Source organism: Symphodus melops (genome assembly GCF_947650265.1).
Source record: "Symphodus melops genome assembly, chromosome: 18".
In the NCBI taxonomy this organism is placed as follows: domain Eukaryota; kingdom Metazoa; phylum Chordata; class Actinopteri; order Labriformes; family Labridae; genus Symphodus; species Symphodus melops.
The window spans coordinates 22,304,407-22,323,576 of NC_136708.1; the positions used below are offsets into that span (position 1 = coordinate 22,304,407).

General features: G+C 47.2%; 1 protein-coding gene across 2 annotated transcripts; it reads right to left on the reverse strand.

Annotated features, from left to right (window-relative positions):
• Positions 1–10,725: 10,725 nt before the first annotated feature.
• Positions 10,726–18,724, reverse strand: LOC306839363 (glyceraldehyde-3-phosphate dehydrogenase-like). Of its 2 annotated transcripts, none has more exons than XM_079368015.1 (12): positions 18,618–18,724; positions 16,144–16,191; positions 13,237–13,336; positions 12,812–12,921; positions 12,587–12,677; positions 12,387–12,502; positions 12,180–12,261; positions 11,884–12,035; positions 11,708–11,786; positions 11,530–11,613; positions 11,271–11,368; positions 10,726–11,068 (listed from the first exon to the last, which is right to left on the reverse strand). In XM_079368015.1, exons 2-12 carry the CDS (start codon positions 16,164–16,166, stop codon positions 10,999–11,001), a joined length of 1,005 nt encoding a protein of 334 aa, XP_079224141.1. In that variant the 5' UTR covers positions 16,167–16,191; positions 18,618–18,724; the 3' UTR covers positions 10,726–10,998. The 2 variants fall into 2 exon arrangements, with proteins under 2 accessions (XP_079224141.1, XP_079224140.1); XM_079368014.1 differs by lacking the exon at positions 18,618–18,724 and adding an exon at positions 16,339–16,426.
• Positions 18,725–19,170: the final 446 nt, after the last annotated feature.

The window sequence follows — 19,170 nt, forward strand, 5'->3', positions numbered from 1 at the left end:
GGCGGAGGAGCTGAGAAAAAAAAAAAAGTAAAGCTCTGACTCGCCCTAATCTGATTTGCCGTGCGCAACTTTTTATCTTTATCTGGTTCGCTCCGTGAGGTGTTTTCTCTTTCTGTGGGAGCCAGTCTTTATCCAAATGATGTGGTCTTTGGTGAGGCCTGGTCTATTCATGGGAACCCCCATGTGCTGTGTGCCCACCATTGAGGTGCAGAGCAGCATGGCCACAAAGGATGGCAGCGTTTCACAGAGTCCTTCCCTTACACTTCACGTCTCTGTGCAGAGCGGCGTTTACACACAAGTCACAGAGCCAATCAACTTTCAGAGCACAAAGTGGAAAAAACAGACAAAACTGTGGAGTGTTTGTGAAAGCTGTTATTGAAAAGTTTTAACCATGAGTGTGACTTTCCTCATTTATTCTAAAGAACACAGAAGGACTTTTAGTGAAAAAGAGCTGATAGTTGAAAGTAGTCATATTGAAACCTTTGTCTGCTCTGTTTAATACACGAGGAATTTGTTGTCCTTATTATCTTTTCAAAAATAAGAAGTAAATGATTAATCAACTTTTCTGTGACCACTCGGTCTGAAAGAGGCCTCGAAGCCCCAGAGAACAGTCTTCCTCTTTAAAGGTAAAAAAAAATAAAATAAAAATTTGGTAATGTGGAAATTAAAATGAGTTAGAAAAGTAAAACAAATAAAAGTAGAAAAAGAGAAGAAGACAAAAGCACAGCAGAGCCCAGGACTTGGACCCTCTGGGGCCTGAAATCTGGATCAAGAAGATTTGCAGAAAGTGTGAGATAAAGTCGCTCTCAGCCACAGAGGATTCATCCTTACATGTGTGACAGTCGTCCTCCCTCACTTCTGGGTCGAGTTCTCGCTGCATCGCTGTCGAGGTCTGACCGCACTTGTCCTACTTCTCCATCTTTCACTCTCTCTCTCTCCGCCCCGGCCTCCGCTGCTCCTGCGTCCTTCTCCCTCTCCGTCTTCAACCCTTTCTGTCCGGCCCTCCCTCTGCCGCCCTTTACATTTCCCTCGCCCTCTCTCTCTCTTTTAATATCCCCGCCCTCTCTCTCTCTCTCTCTCTCTCTCTCTCTCTCTCTCTCTCTCTCTCTCTCTCTCTCTCTCTCTCTCTCTCTCGCTCTCTTCCTCTCCTCATTTCATGCAGCGCTGGGGTTACCTAAGAGACTGGGCCTCAATGGAGAAAATCTCCTTTGGTACAATGAACTGGGCGAGAGGCAGAGGGGAGGAGGGGGGGGGAGAGAAAGGAGGGAGGACGGGGGAGCACGGGGGGGGTGTAGCATGAGGAGGGGGGGTTGAAACTCGAGGGAAAGATAGTGGGAGATGCATGAAGGGATGGAAGGGGGATTCAAAAAACCCAAAAATTGAATAAGTGGCTTCGCTTGTGTGATTTTGCCTCAATGGTCAGTATTTTGGCGGTTGTTTGAGTCCCCCCCCCCCTCCTGATCTGAACCCCAGTGGGCTCAGGAGATCCGACTGAAGAATGCACACACACACACACACACACACACATCTGAGAAAGTTCAAGAAAAAGTTTTCATTAAAACATCTCCTTTTTCCGTTTCCTGGTCGTGTGAACGCGTCGAGAGGAGCGAACGTTTCACTTCCTGTTTTGCAGATTTCAGACCCACGCTGATGTTAGCTTGTTTGTTTACTTGTTTGTTTTCTCTCTGCGAGATGACACCCTGAGCTGCCTTTACAAAGACAGCATGAACCCTCTGTTGCTCTGCAGGACGAGGACCCCCCCATTCAGCAGCAGTAATTACACTGCACCCCTTTAGAGGTGTTCCCCCGAAGCAGGCCACAAAACACACACAACCTTGTTTAGAGGTTAGTTACTGATTAGCACCCACACTGTTGCACTTCATTTTCCTGCTGCACCTTATTGAGCTTGTCGTTTGTCTCTGAGTTAGCCAACCAATCCCCCGCTGCTCAGCTCGCTGTCTTTACAGCCCTCGCCGCGGCCCCGTCCTCATCAGAGGATGTGAGGAAACAAAAGAGCTCATAAAAGAGGCCGAGAGATAATTACAGCACGCCGATGAAGTCAGCGCTCCTACGCCCTCCACCATAAATACCTGCACTGTGAAATGGGATATGTGGGTGACTTTGAGGAAGTGGTTCTTGTTCCCGTGTTTGTCCCGTGTACATGCCAGGATGAATCTGGGATCTGTGTGTTAATGGCTCTATCAGGCCCTGGGACCCCAAAGGCTCCTGCTGAGGGAATACATCCAAGAGGATTGGGGTGTAAGAATGTGGCACAGGAGGTGTCAAAGTTGGTTTGGGGGTGCTGTGTGTGTGTGTGTGTGTGTGTGTGTGTGTGTGACAGGGAGGAGGAGGAGAGCGAGGGGTTCAGGGCAGATTGTCCACGCTGCTCTCCCCTCTCGGGCGGGGCTGAATGAAGTTATTTCCAGGCCCCTGTCCATCTGTTACCGTGGCAGCAGCAGTGACCAAGGTGTTGCCATGGCGAGGTGGACACAAAAAGGCGTGGCGTGGGAACGGGTCCAGGGGTCAGGAGTGAGGGTCAGAGGGTCAAGGGTCACAGGCAGCTGGACAGCACACAAGAGGAGGCCAGGGTGAGAAAAGAAGGAGGGAAGGTTTGCTCTTTCTTCTCCGCAGAGTGGACAGCACTGGACGTTAACATTGAACTGAGGCGGTGACATGAAAACATTGTGTGTGTGTGTGTGTGTGTGTGTGTGTGTTTGGGGGGGGTGGGGGGGGGGTTCACAGAGTGGGGCCCCACATGGTTCAAGCCCTGGGAGGCCGGGCTGCATTAGGTCTGATACCTACTGGTGTCTAATGGTGCACAGCATTTAACAGCCAATTGACTCTGTTCAATGTACGCACAAACGTGTGTGTGTGTGTGTGTGTGTGTGTGAGTGTGTGTATGAGTGTGTGTGTGTGTGTGTGTGTGTGTGTGTGTGTGTGTGTGTGTGTGGCTGCAGCCTTGTAAGTGATCCCCAGAGAAAACAAAAGGCCAACATATTCTTCCAGCTTCTTTGTCCTCCAAACAGACAATAAAAACAAACTGGATGTTATTTTATAGGAATCTTTTCTTTATCATTTTCAGAACCAATCAAATGACTGCAGCTCAAACGTATCACGTCCGATGGTCAGAACAAACTGTGGAGCTGAGGACTTTATTTCATCGTTTCTTTTATTGACTCTGTGTGGAACAGACTCTGTGAACAGGCAGCTGATTGGAGGGTGACACTTTATATCAGGTTATATTTTTAAAGACGACTCCAACACTTCACACCTCAAATATTTACAACTAACTTAAAACGCTGCAGCCAGTCAGTTCACCGTGTCGCTGTGAGGAGACGTTAGCTTCACCTCTCTGTCTGTCACCTGAGCTGCTCTCACATACTGTACACCTGTTCACACACGCTCCTCACAGTGTGTGTGTGTGCGTGTGTGTGTGTGTGTGTGCAGCATGGTATAATGAGAATCTGTGTCTTCCTGTTGATGCTCCATGTAGTTAAAGAGAATCTGAACACGGGGTGAAGTCTGTCTGCGTTCACACACAGGAGAGTTAAAGTCTTTTTAAACACACTGCAGCCGTCTGCTGGGAGTTACATTTCAATATTATTAATAATGTAACTGAGCTCATCAGAATCAGAATCGTCAATACATTTCCCAGGACTCTGATTGGATGCAAAACAATGAACAAGAAAGCAGGACTCCCATTAGCACCAGTAAACACCAGTAAACACCAGTAAACACCAGTGAACACCAGTAAACACCAGAACACACCAGTGAACACCAGTGAACACCAGTGAACACCAGTTAACACCAGTGAACACCAATAAACACCAGTAAACACCAGTGAACACCAGTGAACACCAGTAAACACCAGTAAACACCAGTAAACACCAGTGAACACCAATAAACACCAGTAAACACCAGTGAACACCAGTGAACACCAGTAAACACCAGTAAACACCAGTGAACACCAATAAACACCAATAAACACCAGTAAACACCAGTGAACACCAGTAAACACCAGTAAACACCAGTAAACACCAGTAAACACCAGTAAACACCAGTGAACACCAATAAACACCAATAAACACCAGTAAACACCAGTGAACACCAGTAAACACCAGTAAACACCAGTAAACACCAGTAAACACCAATAAACACCAATAAACACCAGTAAACACCAGTAAACACCAGTAAACACCAGTGAACACCAGTAAACACCAGACAAACAAACAGCAGGATGCAGCTCAGTCTGTAGGGACTTGGGGGTTCGGGGCCCTGTGGAGGGTTGCCGGTTCAAGTCCCGGCACAGACCAAGTCTGGAAATTGGTTTGATAGCTGGAAAGGTGCTAATCCACCTCCTGAGCACTGCCGAGGTGCCCTTGAGCAAGGCCCCAAAACTGCTCTGGGGCGCTCACTGTGGGCAGCCCCCCCCCCCCTCTCCTTGAATGCACGTCACCAGGATCCTGTTTGTGCACGAGTGTGTGTCTCGGCCTGTGTGTGTGTTCATGTTCAGAAGAATAAAGAATTAAATTATTATTATTATAAAGAAACTAAATTAAATCTCAGAGTTCAAACTCACAGAAAGAGATGACGTGTATTTGATGACCTCATCGTAACGTTGGCCTGTGTGACGTCACAGCGTCAGACACGTCGTGTTGAACTTGAGCAGCAGTGAACGCCGGAGATTGAAACGTCCACCTGCGCCGGAACAAAGTGGACAAGACCGCAGAGCTCGAGCCGCATCAGTGGGTAACACATTATGACGACGTGGCTAAGACGTCGCTTACAATGCAATTACACACACACGAACACACACACATATGCAGAGTAAACACGCGGGGGCCCCCTCACACGTTCTGAGGGCAGAGCCGGCTCCGTGCTCCTCCACAGCTCCCTGTAATAGGATTAGGAGCAGCCTCGGGACGACACGGCGGGCCAAGTCCAACGCTCCGTTTGACACCTTTTGTCCCGCAGCCCCGAGACGCAGATCACAGCAAAAGGACGAGGGACAAAAGCTTTTGAACATTGTGTTGTAGCTACAAATATACCCTGATGGGAGAACGCTGAGCTCCAAGTTCAAGACAGCCGTTCTGACAACTCAATCAGTGTGTGTGTGATGCACCGAGTGCTGGAGAGAAATCTGCGTTTATCATGCGTGATTCTTCTAAAGTCGTCATGTGATCATTTTGTTATTAATTAAAAACAAATCAATAAAAGGACCTGACAGAGGTCACGTGTCTCACAACGAGCTGCAAGCTACGTTTAACATTGTCTAGAATATTTATCTACATTTATGAAGTTTGAATTGATCTAACCAGGAGAACCTGAGATAAAAGAGCGTCCTGTAATAATAATAATAATAATAATAATAATAATAATAATGCATTTTATTTGTAAGCACTTTTACAGATGCTCAATATTCATGAACACGTTACAGATTTAAATCAGACAGATCAACAGAAACCTGGATTTATCATTTTATTACATCATGGTAAACACCCAGAGGTAAATCCACTCTCTCTCTTTTAAAGAGGAGGAGAGTTTCTTAGCATGACGTCAGAAATGGAGAGAGAGAGTTAAAAAGTGTGATAGAGCGAGTTGAGAGAGGAAGAAGGTGAAGATACTTCGAGGTTTCTTTTCACAGCAGGTCTGTTGATGAAGATTCAGAAACCTGAGAGGAAGTTCACCCCTCATCGTGAATTCACATCATATCGCTCCAAATGCAGCCAAGATGGCGTCCGTATTCCTCCCCTGCCGGCTGATGCACTTTCAGTACAAACCGAGGAGCAGTCGGAGATCGACTTTATGTGCCGGTCAAATTCACTTTCTCAACTTCATTTGGCATCAACTAGAAAACAAAAACGCCAGCTGCCAATTAAACCCAAAGAAGAAGAAGAAGAAGAAGAATGTCAGAGTTTGACCTCCCATCAACATCACCTGAGTTCATCCCCGCCCCTCATCAACATATCAGGTGTGGCAAACTGATTATTAATGATCGGTCTTAATGAGTCCTCGTGTGGTTTAAAGCACTCGAGTCGTGAACATCAAACATGTCAGATCCAGTGTTCAGAGTGCGCTCAGGGTCGGAGGCGATGCTGTTAGCGTGCAGCCGCGGCGTCATGGTCTGTGGAGCGCCTGGCGTGGAGGCGGATCTCTTCCTTTAAAGCGTTGTGTCGTGTTCATGTGTGCGTGCGTGAGCTCCAGGTGTTTGCGTTGCCGTGAGAGCAGGCAGCAGCTCCGACTCGGCCCGACTGATTATTGACATTCCCGGCGATCCCCTCACATCCCGTGCCATGGCGAGGTGACACAGAGATTCTCTGTCCTCTCCCCAGCCCAGTGCATTCTGGGAAAGCGACCAAAAGCAGTTTTACGAGCAGGAGCTGCTGACGCTCGCTTCCTGCCAAGAATCAGAGAGATGAGGTTCAAAGTCACACGTGCAAAAATGAACACACAACACAGACGAACCCTGTGCACGGACAGCTTCACGCTGAACCACTTCCTGTTGGTCTCCAGGGACGTGAGATCATCAGGAGGACAGACGTGACGTCAAAGAGACGAGTGGAAGAGGAAGCAGCAGTCCGACAACTTCTGACTCCTCAGAGCTCGTTTACACCGCAGGTCACACACTGATGGTAGAGGCTGCTGCAGAGTCCACCAGTGTTAACTCATCCATTCATACACATTCACACACTGATGGTAGAGGCTGCTGCAGAGTCCATCAGTGTTAACTCATCCATTCATACACATTCACACACTGATGGTAGAGGCTGCTGCAGAGTAAAGAGTCCATCAGTATTAACTCATCCATTCACACACATTCACACACTGATGGTAGAGGCTGCTGCAGAGTCCATCAGTATTAACTCATCCATTCATACACATTCACACACTGATGGTAGAGGCTGCTGCAGAGTCCATCAGTATGAACTCATCCATTCATACACATTCACACACTGATGGTAGAGGCTGCTGCAGAGTCCATCAGTATTAACTCATCCATTCATACACATTCACATACTGATGGTAGAGGCTGCTGCAGAGTAAAGAGTCCATCAGTATTAACTCATCCATTCATACACATTCACACACTGATGGTAGAGGCTGCTGCAGAGTAAAGAGTCCATCAGTATTAACTCATCCATTCATACACATTCACACACTGATGGTAGAGGCTGCTTCAGAGTGAAGAGTCCATCAGTATGAACTCATCCATTCATACACATTCACACACTGATGGTAGAGGCTGCTGCAGAGTCCATCAGTATGAACTCATCCATTCATACACATTCACACACTGATGGTAGAGGCTGCTGCAGAGTAAAGAGTCCATCAGTATTAACTCATCCATTCATACACATTCACACACTGATGGTAGAGGCTGCTGCAGAGTAAAGAGTCCATCAGTATTAACTCATCCATTCACACACATTCACACACTGATGGTAGAGGCTGCTGCAGAGTAAAGAGTCCATCAGTATTAACTCATCCATTCACACACATTCACACACTGATGGTAGAGGCTGCCGCAGAGTAAAGAGTCCATCAGTATTAACTCATCCATTCACACACATTCACACACTGATGGTAGAGGCTGCTGCAGAGTAAAGAGTCCATCAGTATGAACTCATCCATTCATACACATTCACACACTGATGGTAGAGGCTGCAGCAGAGTGAAGACAAACCTGAGCAGAGAGAAAGAGATGAACAACACGACAGGGCGGCTTCTGTTCACGACTGAAAACGGCTCACGTTGCGATCTTGTTGCACGCCGTGGGCGGGACTTGGCGGTTTTTGCGTGCACGTTCAAACACACAGATCTGACTCTGAATCTGTTTGACTCGTTCTTCTACAAAGTTCATAAATCTGAAACCAGCAGCCGTCTGCTGCCTGTCGGAGCTGAGCGAAGACATTCAACATGAAGAAGCTTCATCACAGAGGATCCCACAATCCTTCAGTGTCAACATACTTCACATTTATAGAGACGGCTCTTCTTACAGAAATCTGGCAGATCTATTAACGTATTCTATAATATCCTTAAGGGACATTGTACCACAAACAGCTGTTTAACAGAACTCAGTGTTAATATAACAGACGAGGACTGGAGCGATGCTTGGAGGAGTGAGAGCCATGCAGCTGAAACTCCTACACAGGGAACATATATCAATCAATCAATCAATCAATATCCCCCTCACTACGTCATCAATTCAACCCTAATTCATCTCCATTGTGCCTCAAGTGTAAAACACAAACTGGTAGTCTTACACATTGTTTGTGGCATTGTAGAAAAGTACAGCAGGTCATGGGACAGGAAGTGAGACTCGAGGTACTAATAGAGAAAACAGCTCTTTATATCTGCTGCTTATCTGATTCATCCATCGCCGACACATTTAAAAGAAAACTTCACCAAACACCAACAGTACGTCCTGTGCTAGACAGTTTATTCTTTTGAACTGGATAAAGTCCCATCAAAAGAGTGGCCCTCGAATATGCTGCTTTGGACTATCTGACATGCAAACTACACGGCAAAGATGTTTTTCCTAAAATATGGGAACCCTGTTTGTCATATATGGGCTGGAATATTTCTACCATTCTTTGAAGAGGGTTTGTATCATAGCTGAGGATGCTCTGCCTCGATGACGTCCCATCATGCATGGCGGTGTACACTTGGTTTATTTTCCTTGCTTATTTTATTTCATTTGTGTGGAGTGATTCCTGAACCTCTCGCCTGTATAAATTTATATTGAAATGTGTGTGTGAGGTGTTTGTTTTTGTCAAAAACCATGATCAGTGAAGAGTCCTGACTGTTGTCAGTCTGTGTCCACAGAGACGCTTCTGTGTTTATTCGTTGACTCACAAATAAGAAATATTTGATGAGTCAAACACTGATTCATCTCCAGACCGAACGGCTGGTTCAGGTCGACACATCTTCACTTTAAACTGGGACGTTCAGTTTAAAATGTTCCTGTTGCTGTTGGGACTGAAAGCTTCCTGATGTTTTAAAAAAGGAGGGAAGGCCTCTGATTGGTCCTTACTTTAACCTCTCAGTCCGTATGATGACAAAGAAGCTCGGAGTGAAGGACAGTTTTCATTTTCTGAAAACACGAGTGTAATAAAAAAATCAGAGCAGGGTGTGTGTGTGTGTGTGTGTGTGTGTGTGTGTGTGTGTGCGTGTGTGAGTGTGTGTGAGTGTGTGTGTGTGTGTGTGTGTTTGTGTGTGTGTGTGTGAACGTTTGAAACAAAAAGAGCGGTGCATGTGATTATCGGACAGGTCGGCCTGCAGACAGACGCAGAGAAAGGACGTTTACCTTGAACTCCACTCGTCCCGTCTCTGGGGCGGGGTCAGGTATTGTAGCCGGGCCTGACAGGGTCACGAGGGGGAGGGGGGGGGGGGGGGGCAGGGACAGAGGCTGGCCCTGAGGTCGTGGGGCGCTACCCCCGTGGGGGGCCGCGGAGAGTGGGGGAGGGTGGTAAGTATTGGCAGATTTTCATGGGGTGCAGATGCTCAATATGCAGATGTCTAATCGAATTGTGCGACGATGAATTGGTTCCCTCTCCTGATTTGCATCAGGACAATCCCGGGCCGAGGCTCAGGGGTCAGCCGAGTCCCCCGGACAAAATGAGCAGCCGGCTGCAGACGCCCCCGAGGACGTGTGAACTTGAAGTAGACTTGTTGAAATGACAGGGATATTGATTGATTCAAATGTCTGTCTGTCTGTCTGGAAGTGCATCTGACATCTGCCGTTATTTCTCCGAGTATGAAACTGAAAAAAACATTTAGGAGGCTTTTTCTTCATTTGGCTCTTTTTTCTCATTTCTCAGCTTCTCTGGACGAGCGCACGGCGTGAAACCCTCCTGAGCAGCGTGACGTGCTGACCAACACAAATAATAACCTTCATAAACATCATGTAAACACACGAGTATGAATCCGTCTGTTTGTTCAGATCTTAAGAGTCTGAACATGTGTTTTGTTATAAATAAACATATTTATATGTTATTGACCTCGAGCGTCATCCTCTGCTCTCTCCTCCAATCGTTTCCTGTCTTCAAAAACACAACAAGACAAAAATGTCTCAAATATGAGGAAAGAAAGTTGAAATGAAACGCTGCACTTCATATTATACATATATATATATATATATATATATATATATATATATATTTATATTTACATTTAAACTTTAAGACCTGAAATATGACCTCAAACGTTTGTATGGTTTAAAATATTCACTGTTTTAGAACACAGTTTGTGTTTACCGTCTAGGCTCCGCCCACTTCACCCCTCACAGTTTTACTTTACACATACATACATATATATATGTATATATAAATATATATATATACATATATATACATATGTATATATATATATATGTATATATATATATACATATATATATACATATATATATATATACATATGTATATATATATATGTATATATATACATATATATATACATATATATATACATATGTATATATATATATGTATATGTATATATATATACATATATATATATATATTATATTATATTGAACCCTCGGGTCTGAGGGAGGCAGAGTGCTGCTGCAGGTCAGAGCGGAGATCCTGCAGCTGAAATAAACGGCTCACAGAAGGAGGTGTGGTCAGGTGATCATTTAGAAAGAGGCGTGTCCAAGTGTGACATCACACCACCTCGCGTTCAGAGCGAGCTCTGCAGCGTGTTCAAATAAAAACAACAGTCTTTCCACAAACGGAGGGTTTTATTATCATGTTAAGTGCAAAGGAGCCGCTGTGCATGTTCAGTGCAACACGACCATTCAGTACAATCACCTGGACAAACGGCGCCCGCCGCCGTCCTCGCTACACGGACACGGCCAAGCAGGCAACATACAAAGGTTTCACCGTCAGCCAGACGTTTGGCGTGGAAGAGTTTGCTCCCGGGGACGGATGGCGAGGCATCCGATTACAGGTGAAGGAGGAGGGAATCATGGGAAGGAAGGTGGTGGGAGGATTTTTACTCCTTGGTGAACATGTGCTGAACCAGGTCGCACACGCGGTTACTGTATCCGAACTCGTTGTCGTACCTGCAGACAAACACGGAGGTTAAAGATGGCGGAGGTCAAAGACTCCACGTCTTCAGACAGCGTTCAAATAAATCCTGTTTCATGGAGCAGCTCGTGGTCACTTCACATCTTTAGGTTGTGGAGCGCGTGGACGCCGTCTTCCAGTGACGAGCTAACGATTAGCAGCGGTCTAAACAGTGAGCGTGTTAACTCTCAGCCTCACCATGACACCAGCTTGACGAAGTGGTCGTTGAGAGCGATGCCGGCGCCGGCGTCAAAGATGGAGGAGTGAGGGTCGCCGTTGAAGTCTGTGGACACGACCTGAGCGGAGACAGGAAACACAAACGTTGTGAATCGACTTCTCATCCTGCAGCAGATTCACACGCAGCGACGCCTTCACCACATCGGTGAGGATTTGCTGCCCCCTAGTGGCTCCTTCAGGACTACACGCTCCCTGCAGAGAGCAGCCATCAAGTCTTCACCTGGTCCTCTGTGTACGCCAGAAAGCCCTTCATTGGTCCCTCAGCGGCGGCCTTGACCACCTTCTTGATGTCGTCGTACTTGGCCTGAAACATTTAAACATTTATAGATTATAAAACTTTCAACTTTTTGTTCTTGAACTGCTGATGATCTCTGATTCATCTGTGATGTGAAACTTACAGGCTTCTCCAGACGGACGGTCAGATCGACCACGGAGACGTTGGGGGTGGGGACACGGAACGCCATGCCGGTGAGTTTTCTGTCAGAAGGTTAAAAAGGTCAAAGGGCGCCACACCGCGTTGATTTGTGTTTCATCTCGTGATCGTTTTTTAAAAAATCCAAAGAAGTCGTCGTACCCGTTGAGCTCGGGGACGACCTTGCCCACGGCCTTGGCGGCTCCGGTGGAGGCGGGGATGATGTTCTGGGAGGCGCCACGTCCATCTCTCCACAGCTTACCAGAGGGACCGTCCACGGTCTTCTGCGTGGCGGTGATGGCGTGGACTGTGCTCTGGAAGAGAGGGAGCAGAAGGACACAAGGCGTTAGGAGACGGGTGATGAGCGTCACTTTTGATTGACAGGTGAATCAGCCAATCAAAGGTGAATACAAGTCAGCTGGTTGTAAATGTGCCCGTGTGTAAAAAAACATCGTTACCATCAGACCCTCGATGATTCCAAAGTTATCGTTGATGACCTTGGCGATGGGGGCCAGGCAGTTGGTTGTGCAGGAAGCGTTGCTATGGAGACGAGACAGGAAACACCGGTTAGAGACAGGCTGTCGCCATGCTGCGTCTCGCTAACGGGAGGAGACGCCGCCGCGCCCGAACAAACACGTCTCCCGTCACATCCAGCAGAGACTCACCTGACAACCTTCATGGAGTTGTCGTACTTCTCGTGGTTGACGCCCATGACGAACATGGGAGCGTCGGCGCTGGGAGCGGAGATCACCACCCTCTTGGCGCCGCCCTTCAGGTGAGCCTACGGAGACGCACCAGAGGTCAAACGGTCGGAACGGGAAAAAAAACCTCCACGAAACGAATGACACGCGTGTTTTAAACTCACAGACGCCTTCTCGATGGTGGTGAACACGCCGGTGGACTCGACCACGTAGTCGACGCCAGCATCGCTCCATTTGATGTTGGCGGGGTCTCTCCTGCGTGGACAGGAAGAAGAAGAAGAAGAAGAAGAAGAAGAAGAAGAAGAAGAAGAAGAAGAAGAAGAAGAAGGCTTGAACACAAGATCACTCAACAAACAGGTGGAAATCTGTCAGCTCAGGTTTACACGTACTCGTGGAACACCGTGATGTGCATGTTTCCGATGACCAGCTTGCCGCCCTCGGCCTTCACCTCTCCGTGCTTAAACACGCCGTGAGTGGAGTCATATTTGAACATGTAGACCTGCAGCAGAGCGGGCACACACCAAACAAAACTGAACAGGAATTCAAATGTGCAGATTACAGGAAAATACAGGAGGAGAGAGGCTTTTATTGTGAAAAACCTGCAGCGTGAAACGTCACATCGCTGCAGACCGTGTGACTCCATGAAGCTCTTTAATAACGTCACGTTAGCTAAACGCCTCCTTTTAAAACTTCACGTCTTGAGTTTGTTCTTTTCAGACGGTCCGGAGGAGGATTTGACTCAGACTCTTATTTGATGATTATGATTCAGTTTGTTTCCCTCCTGGACTCAGAGGACGACGAGCCGGCCTCTCACCATGTACTCCAGATCGATGAAGGGGTCGTTGATGGCCACCACTTCCACCTTGCCTCCTGTGGCGGCGGCACGGGTCACCAGACGGCCGATACGTCCGAATCTGAAACAAAAGGAGAAAACACAAAGATTCTTCTGTGTTACAAATTCAAAAGTGAAATATGAGAGTTTCAAAGTTTCAGAGATTTAAAAAGTTATTTTTTTATAAACAACATTTTTTCAGCAGCTTGTTGTGCAAAGACATCAAACCACATGACATTCCTCCTCTCTGACCAGCAGGTGGCACTACACTACAACACGAGTCCCAGCAGGACGAGAGAGACAGAGAGAGACAGAGAGAGAGAGAGAGAGGGAGAGAGAGAGAGACAGAGAGAGAGAGAGAGAGAGAGAGAGAGACAGAGAGAGAGACAGAGAGAGAGAGAGAGACACACAGAGAGACAGAGAGAGAGAGAGAGAGAGAGACAGAGGGAGGGAGAGAGAGAGACAGAGAGAGAGACACAGAGAGAGAGAGAGAGAGGGAGGGAGAGAGAGAGACAGAGAGAGAGAGAGAGACAGAGGGGGAGAGAGAGAGAGACAGAGGGGGAGAGAGAGAGAGAGTTTACTGTGCACGATGTTTCCAGTTTAATAAAGACATGATGACACAGACTTCAGCACGTGCTGGAGGACTTCTGTGTGATATTGTTGTTGAGTTGTAATTCTCAAAGAAGTGAGGAAAGAAAGAGAAAAAATATCAGTTCAAATAATCTAAACTCTGATTATTATTATTTTCCACAAGCGAGCAGCCCAAACATCGACCTTTAAAAAGGTCATCAAGGTCAAACATGAAGCAGTCGAGCTGTAAAGTCCTGATGTGTGGAGGGAAGGTTTAAACTGTCCTGTCCTCGTGTCAGGACGTCTTCTCCTAACGCATCATCGCCTGCTGTCCACAGTCACAAACACGGGAAATAACCATCAATTAAATCAATGAAGGAATCAGTCAAGTTCAGCACACACACTGATCTGATACGTTCATATTGTTGAACCTTTCAGCTGACAGAGACATTTAACACACCTGCCTGAAACCCCTGTCTACATGTCAAACAGACGTGTGCAGAGACAATTAAAGCCCTGCTCATGGGCACTTAGGTAGCACGGTCAAACTACTGGATACATTCACAGATCCACCTCATTCAAGACCGACTGACACAGAACTGATGGCGTCCAAACGGACCTGGTGATCGGGTTCTGACGTTTTGTTTGTGGACTTTTCATCAGCAGGATGATAAAAAGACGACATGTCTTCGTGCTCCTCGCTCTGCTGAACGTCAGACTGGAGGACTGTGAGTGACCAGCTGCAGTGCATGCTTCAGAGAGGTGGAGCGCCCTCTGCTGGACAAAGTGTGTAATGAGTCCTGTTCCTTCACCTGTCACATGTCTGCATCACTCAGGAGTCTCATTCCTGTTTGTTCTCATGGGAGCGTATGAAACGTAACACACGGCTCGCTCCACAGGAAGGTCACAATAAAAGCTTGTCGTGATGCTGAAGGTCGTCGCTGTGCTCTGAAAGCTTCACATGACAGGATGTTCATCCTAACAGTTAGAAACAACTGTGCTCTTGTGTTTGGAGCTTTGAGGACAAACGGCGTGACGATAGTTTGAGTCTTATCAGACGAGAGGGGACAAACCGAGCGAGGAAGGTCATCACTAAAGTCAGATATTTATAAAAAAACATCTAACGAGGAGAAGGAAACCAGGGAGTGAGACTGGTCCTGGGTCAGCTGGTCCTGGGTCAGCTGGTCCTGGGTCAGCTGGTCCTGGGTCAGCTGGTCCTGGGTCAGCTGGTCCTGGGTCAGGTGCTTAGTTAGACAATCACTCGGTATTCTGTGCTGGTGTTGGTACGAAGCCAGGGTGAAGGAGCTGAATCTCTCATGGAGGAAGAGGAGGAGGAGGAAACGCTTCCCCGCTTATCTCCAAGTCAAGAGAGCGCTCGATCCGTCCGGATGATCTCTGAACTTCAGCGGAAAGGTTAGAGGCTTAAAAATAGTCGAGAGGAGAATAAAAGGAATGTGACAGCTGAGAGGAGCAGAGATAGAGGGGGGGGGGGGTCTGAAGGGTGTGGAAGAAGAGGGGTCGCCAACCGTGACACCACAACACCACTGGACTATAAATAACCAGAGAATAGACGGGTCCTGTCCTGTCACGTAGACAGAGAGCAGCTCTGGAATCCAAAGCCAAAGAAAAGTTGATTTTATTGATTTGGACTCTGAAATGTTTCGTTTTGTTTTTATCTGACGTGTTTTATTCAACGTCTGACGTCTTGTTTGTGATTCTTTATCAATCACTCGTGTTTGTTTATTTATTGATCATTTCTCAAAATGCAAAAAGCAGCCTTGAGAAATGTGCAAACAACACAAAGACCTGCAGAACAAACAGAGACTTCACAGGAAGTCTCCGTCTCTCCTCGCCAGGCTGAAACTTCTCAGACTTCATCTACGTGCGAGAAGAATCCGTCGTCTCCTCCTGAGTCACATGACTCCGCCCACCTTCCTTTACTGTGCTCTTTGCCTTGAAGTGGAATCATTCAAACCCACTGTGAGGGTCACAGAAGCACGGCAGGGTCGGTCTCTGCACGCCGAGCATCCTGATGCTTGTGATATTATGACCATCTAAGGAGAGCCCTGCTGCTCTTATGTAAGCTTCTCTGGAGGGAAGCAGGTCGTGCACCTGCTGCACATTGTTCCACTGGAAACAGCTGCTGCACGTCGACGTGTGACAGGGATGAACTTAGCAGAGGCTGCTGTTCATGTGTTTGCTGCTCAGTCTCACTTTCATCTGCATGTTTGTGATAAATGATGCACACACGTCTGATGAGAACCGTCTGAGGCTCCGATGAATTATCAGAGTGATGAAAAGAAAAAGCATCAAACTCACCCATTGATTCCAATCTTCACCATGTTGTCTGATATGTTCTCGTCGTCACTGGAGGAGAAAAGAGTGAAGACAGATTTACACTCCGTCCCTCTTCGTCTAAAGCGCCCTCACAGATCTTATAAAAGCTCTAAAAACAGCAACCAACAGTTTGTCGTCTGAGTCAAAAACTAAAAGTGAGTGAAAGTTCAAACCCACCGTCAGTGAAAGCACCTCAGTCAGCCTGTCCTCTGTGGGAGAAGTGAGAGCGGGGTAGAGTGGAGGTGTCGCAGCTCTTTTATACCCCTCCACATGCTCTCAGGCCACGCCCCCCCAGCCCGGCCCCGCCCCCCACACGTCAGAATGTCAAGGTCACGATAAGCTGCTTTAAAATGTGAACACACCTTTAGAGAGTTCTGTTAAAGTCTGTTACTCAACGTTTCCTTTCCGTAGACGGACTTTGATCTCCGGCTCGGATCATTGAGAACTTTTATATCGTATCGTTGGTTCTCAGAGATCAATGTTCAAAAGTTCTCATGAAACTGTTTTAATCAGCGTTCCTGTGGCGAGCGTTCATCGATCTAACTCGAGTTCATCGAAGCGCCTTCTGTCTTGTGAGTAGTTTTATCCTGTATCGTCACAACGCGGCGCTTAGATACTCAAAGTTCTGTTTCGAGGAGACCTGGAGCAGGAAGTGGCTGAATGCTAACGTTAGCCGTAGCTAACAGGTTATTAAATATTCTACAGTTCATGACAGGAAGTGACTAGAGGTGCTGACAGGAAGTGACCAGAGGCTCTAACAGGAAGTGACCAGAGGCTCTAACAAGAAGTGACCAGAGGCTCTAACAGGAAGTGACCAGAGATGCTGACAGGAAGTGACCAGAGGCTCTAACAGGAAGTGACCAGAGGTGCTGACAGGAAGTGACCAGAGGCTCTAACAGGAAGTGACCAGCGATGCTAACAGGAAGTGACCAGAGGTGCTGACAGGAAGTGACCAGAGGCTCTAACAGGAAGTGACCAGAGATGCTGACAGGAAGTGACCAGAGGCTCTAACAGAAAGTGACCAGCGAAGCTAACAGGAAGTGACTAGAGGTGCTGACAGGAAGTGACCAGTGATCATGATATGACTGATTTGCGACGGTTTATAAAGCGACTGCAGGAAACGTGATGTAACAGTATAAACTTCAGCTGCAGAGAGGACAGAAGCTTCTGAAGCTGCACGCAGTTATTCCTTCACGGTCGACTTGACTTCAGTTTGGATGAAGACGTAAGGCGCAGTAATGTTCAAGCTGATTGAGTTCTCACACACACACACACACACACACACACACACTGTCCTGTCTGTTGCTCATCATCACGAGGCCGACTTATGTCCTTATTGTAACCTGATTAGAACATAAAGGATGTTTAAGGAAAGACCTCGACCAACAGGTGACGTCACGGCTGCTACATCCTCTTAAATAGAAGATCTTTGGTTTCCTCTTTTTCTGAAGTGTTTTAGTGGTGAGAAGGAGATTTAAGGAAGAATAGTTGTAATGTCCCTTTAATCAGACTCGTGTCCACGCTGAAGTCAACGAGCAGCTGGAGTCATGCGTGGCTCCGAACCCGCCACAATGCTGCAGTGAACATACAGTCCTTTAAGTCGGAGCGGGGTGAAGGAAAGGTCAGCCTATAAATATCACATTCAACCTCCTTCATATAGTCACAGTATGTCAAAGGCTGTGACATTCAGCGTTCCCGGTCAAAGGTCGAGGAGCGAGGACGTCTGGAGTGTGACTGCAGGGAGGCGTGCAGAGCGCGCACACACACACACACACACACACACACACACACGGGGAGGAGAAAACAAACGGGCGATAAGATAAGATCGACACGGAGCGTTCTGCGAGCACGCCGTCACATTCACACTTTGTTGATCGACTTGTGAAACGCTGCAGTGCCGTTGGAAAAGGCTGCATTCCTGCGTCCCCACAAACATGCTCTATCACACCTGGCTGCTGCAACACACACACACACACACACACACACACACACACACACACACACACACACACACAGCAGCTGCCGTCGGAGCGTCGCCGGTTGAAGTCAGACCAAAATAATGAAGTTGGTCTGGCAGCTGGAAAGTACTTTCCCTAGTACTGCCGAGGATCCCTTGAGCAAGACGCTGAACCCTCTAACAGATCTGACGCACTCCCTTCATAGAAGTGTGTAGCAGCCCCCGACACACACTTCCTGTTTGTGTTTGGGGCCGACAGTGTGTGAGTCTCTCAGTATCAGAGTGTGAAGTTTCACAAGAGCAGTTTGAACTTTATTGGTTAAATCTACGTATCAGCCTGTTTAATATGAAATGATGCTGTAAAGGTCACTAAAGTTCAAATGGGATCAAACCCTAACCCTGGAGCTGGGAGGGAGAATGAAAGGCTCACAGGTGACGAGCGAGCAGATGAACAAAGCGAGGATAATTTATCATCAGATGATTAATGAAGCTGACAAACCAGACGCAACACTTTTCACACCGTCTTCTTCTCTTCCATGAAATGATGGGATCTGAGTCGCCGCGGGACGCTCAAGCTGTTTCTGGATACGACCTTTGATGATTTCATTTGAAGCCTCATTAAACTGTGAATGTGACAGAAAAAAAAAAAGAAAAGAGAAAAGAAGAAGCAGCAGAAAAGGTCAAGAAGCAGACGAGCTGAGTGGGTGTAAAAACCTGCTGAGCCACCAGGAGGAGCAGCAGCACTCAGCCTGTTAGCATCTTCATCTCAGCACAAACACACTGATTCTCTCTGCTGCTTCCACCTCGACCGTCTGACCTCAGCAGGCTCCGCCCCCCTCCGCTCTCCCTCTTTGAGGTCCAGGTGTGAACAGCCAGGTCGGGAGCTCCTCCTGAAATGATGTGGAGATGCTCAGAGTGCAGATTGTTGTTGTTGTTGTTGTTGTTTTAAATAATTGAGAGGAGATGTGTGAACAGAAATGAGACTCTGACGACCTCAGCTTAAAGAAATAAACTTCCTCTCTTACTGCTGTTTGGCGCCCTCTAGTGGTAAA

What these genes read in the sequence shown, in the direction of transcription:
- LOC306839363 (XM_079368015.1), bottom strand. Translation starts at nt 16,166, where the DNA reads ATGGTGAAGATTGGAATCAATGG. An exon ending in GTCGTCCCCGAGCTCAACGG is followed by an intron (nt 11,787 to 11,883) that starts GTACGACGACTT and finishes ACCTTCTGACAG; the next exon opens with AAAACTCACCGGCATGGCGT. An exon ending in TGGCGTACACAGAGGACCAG is followed by an intron (nt 11,369 to 11,529) that starts GTGAAGACTTGA and finishes GTCTCCGCTCAG; the next exon opens with GTCGTGTCCACAGACTTCAA.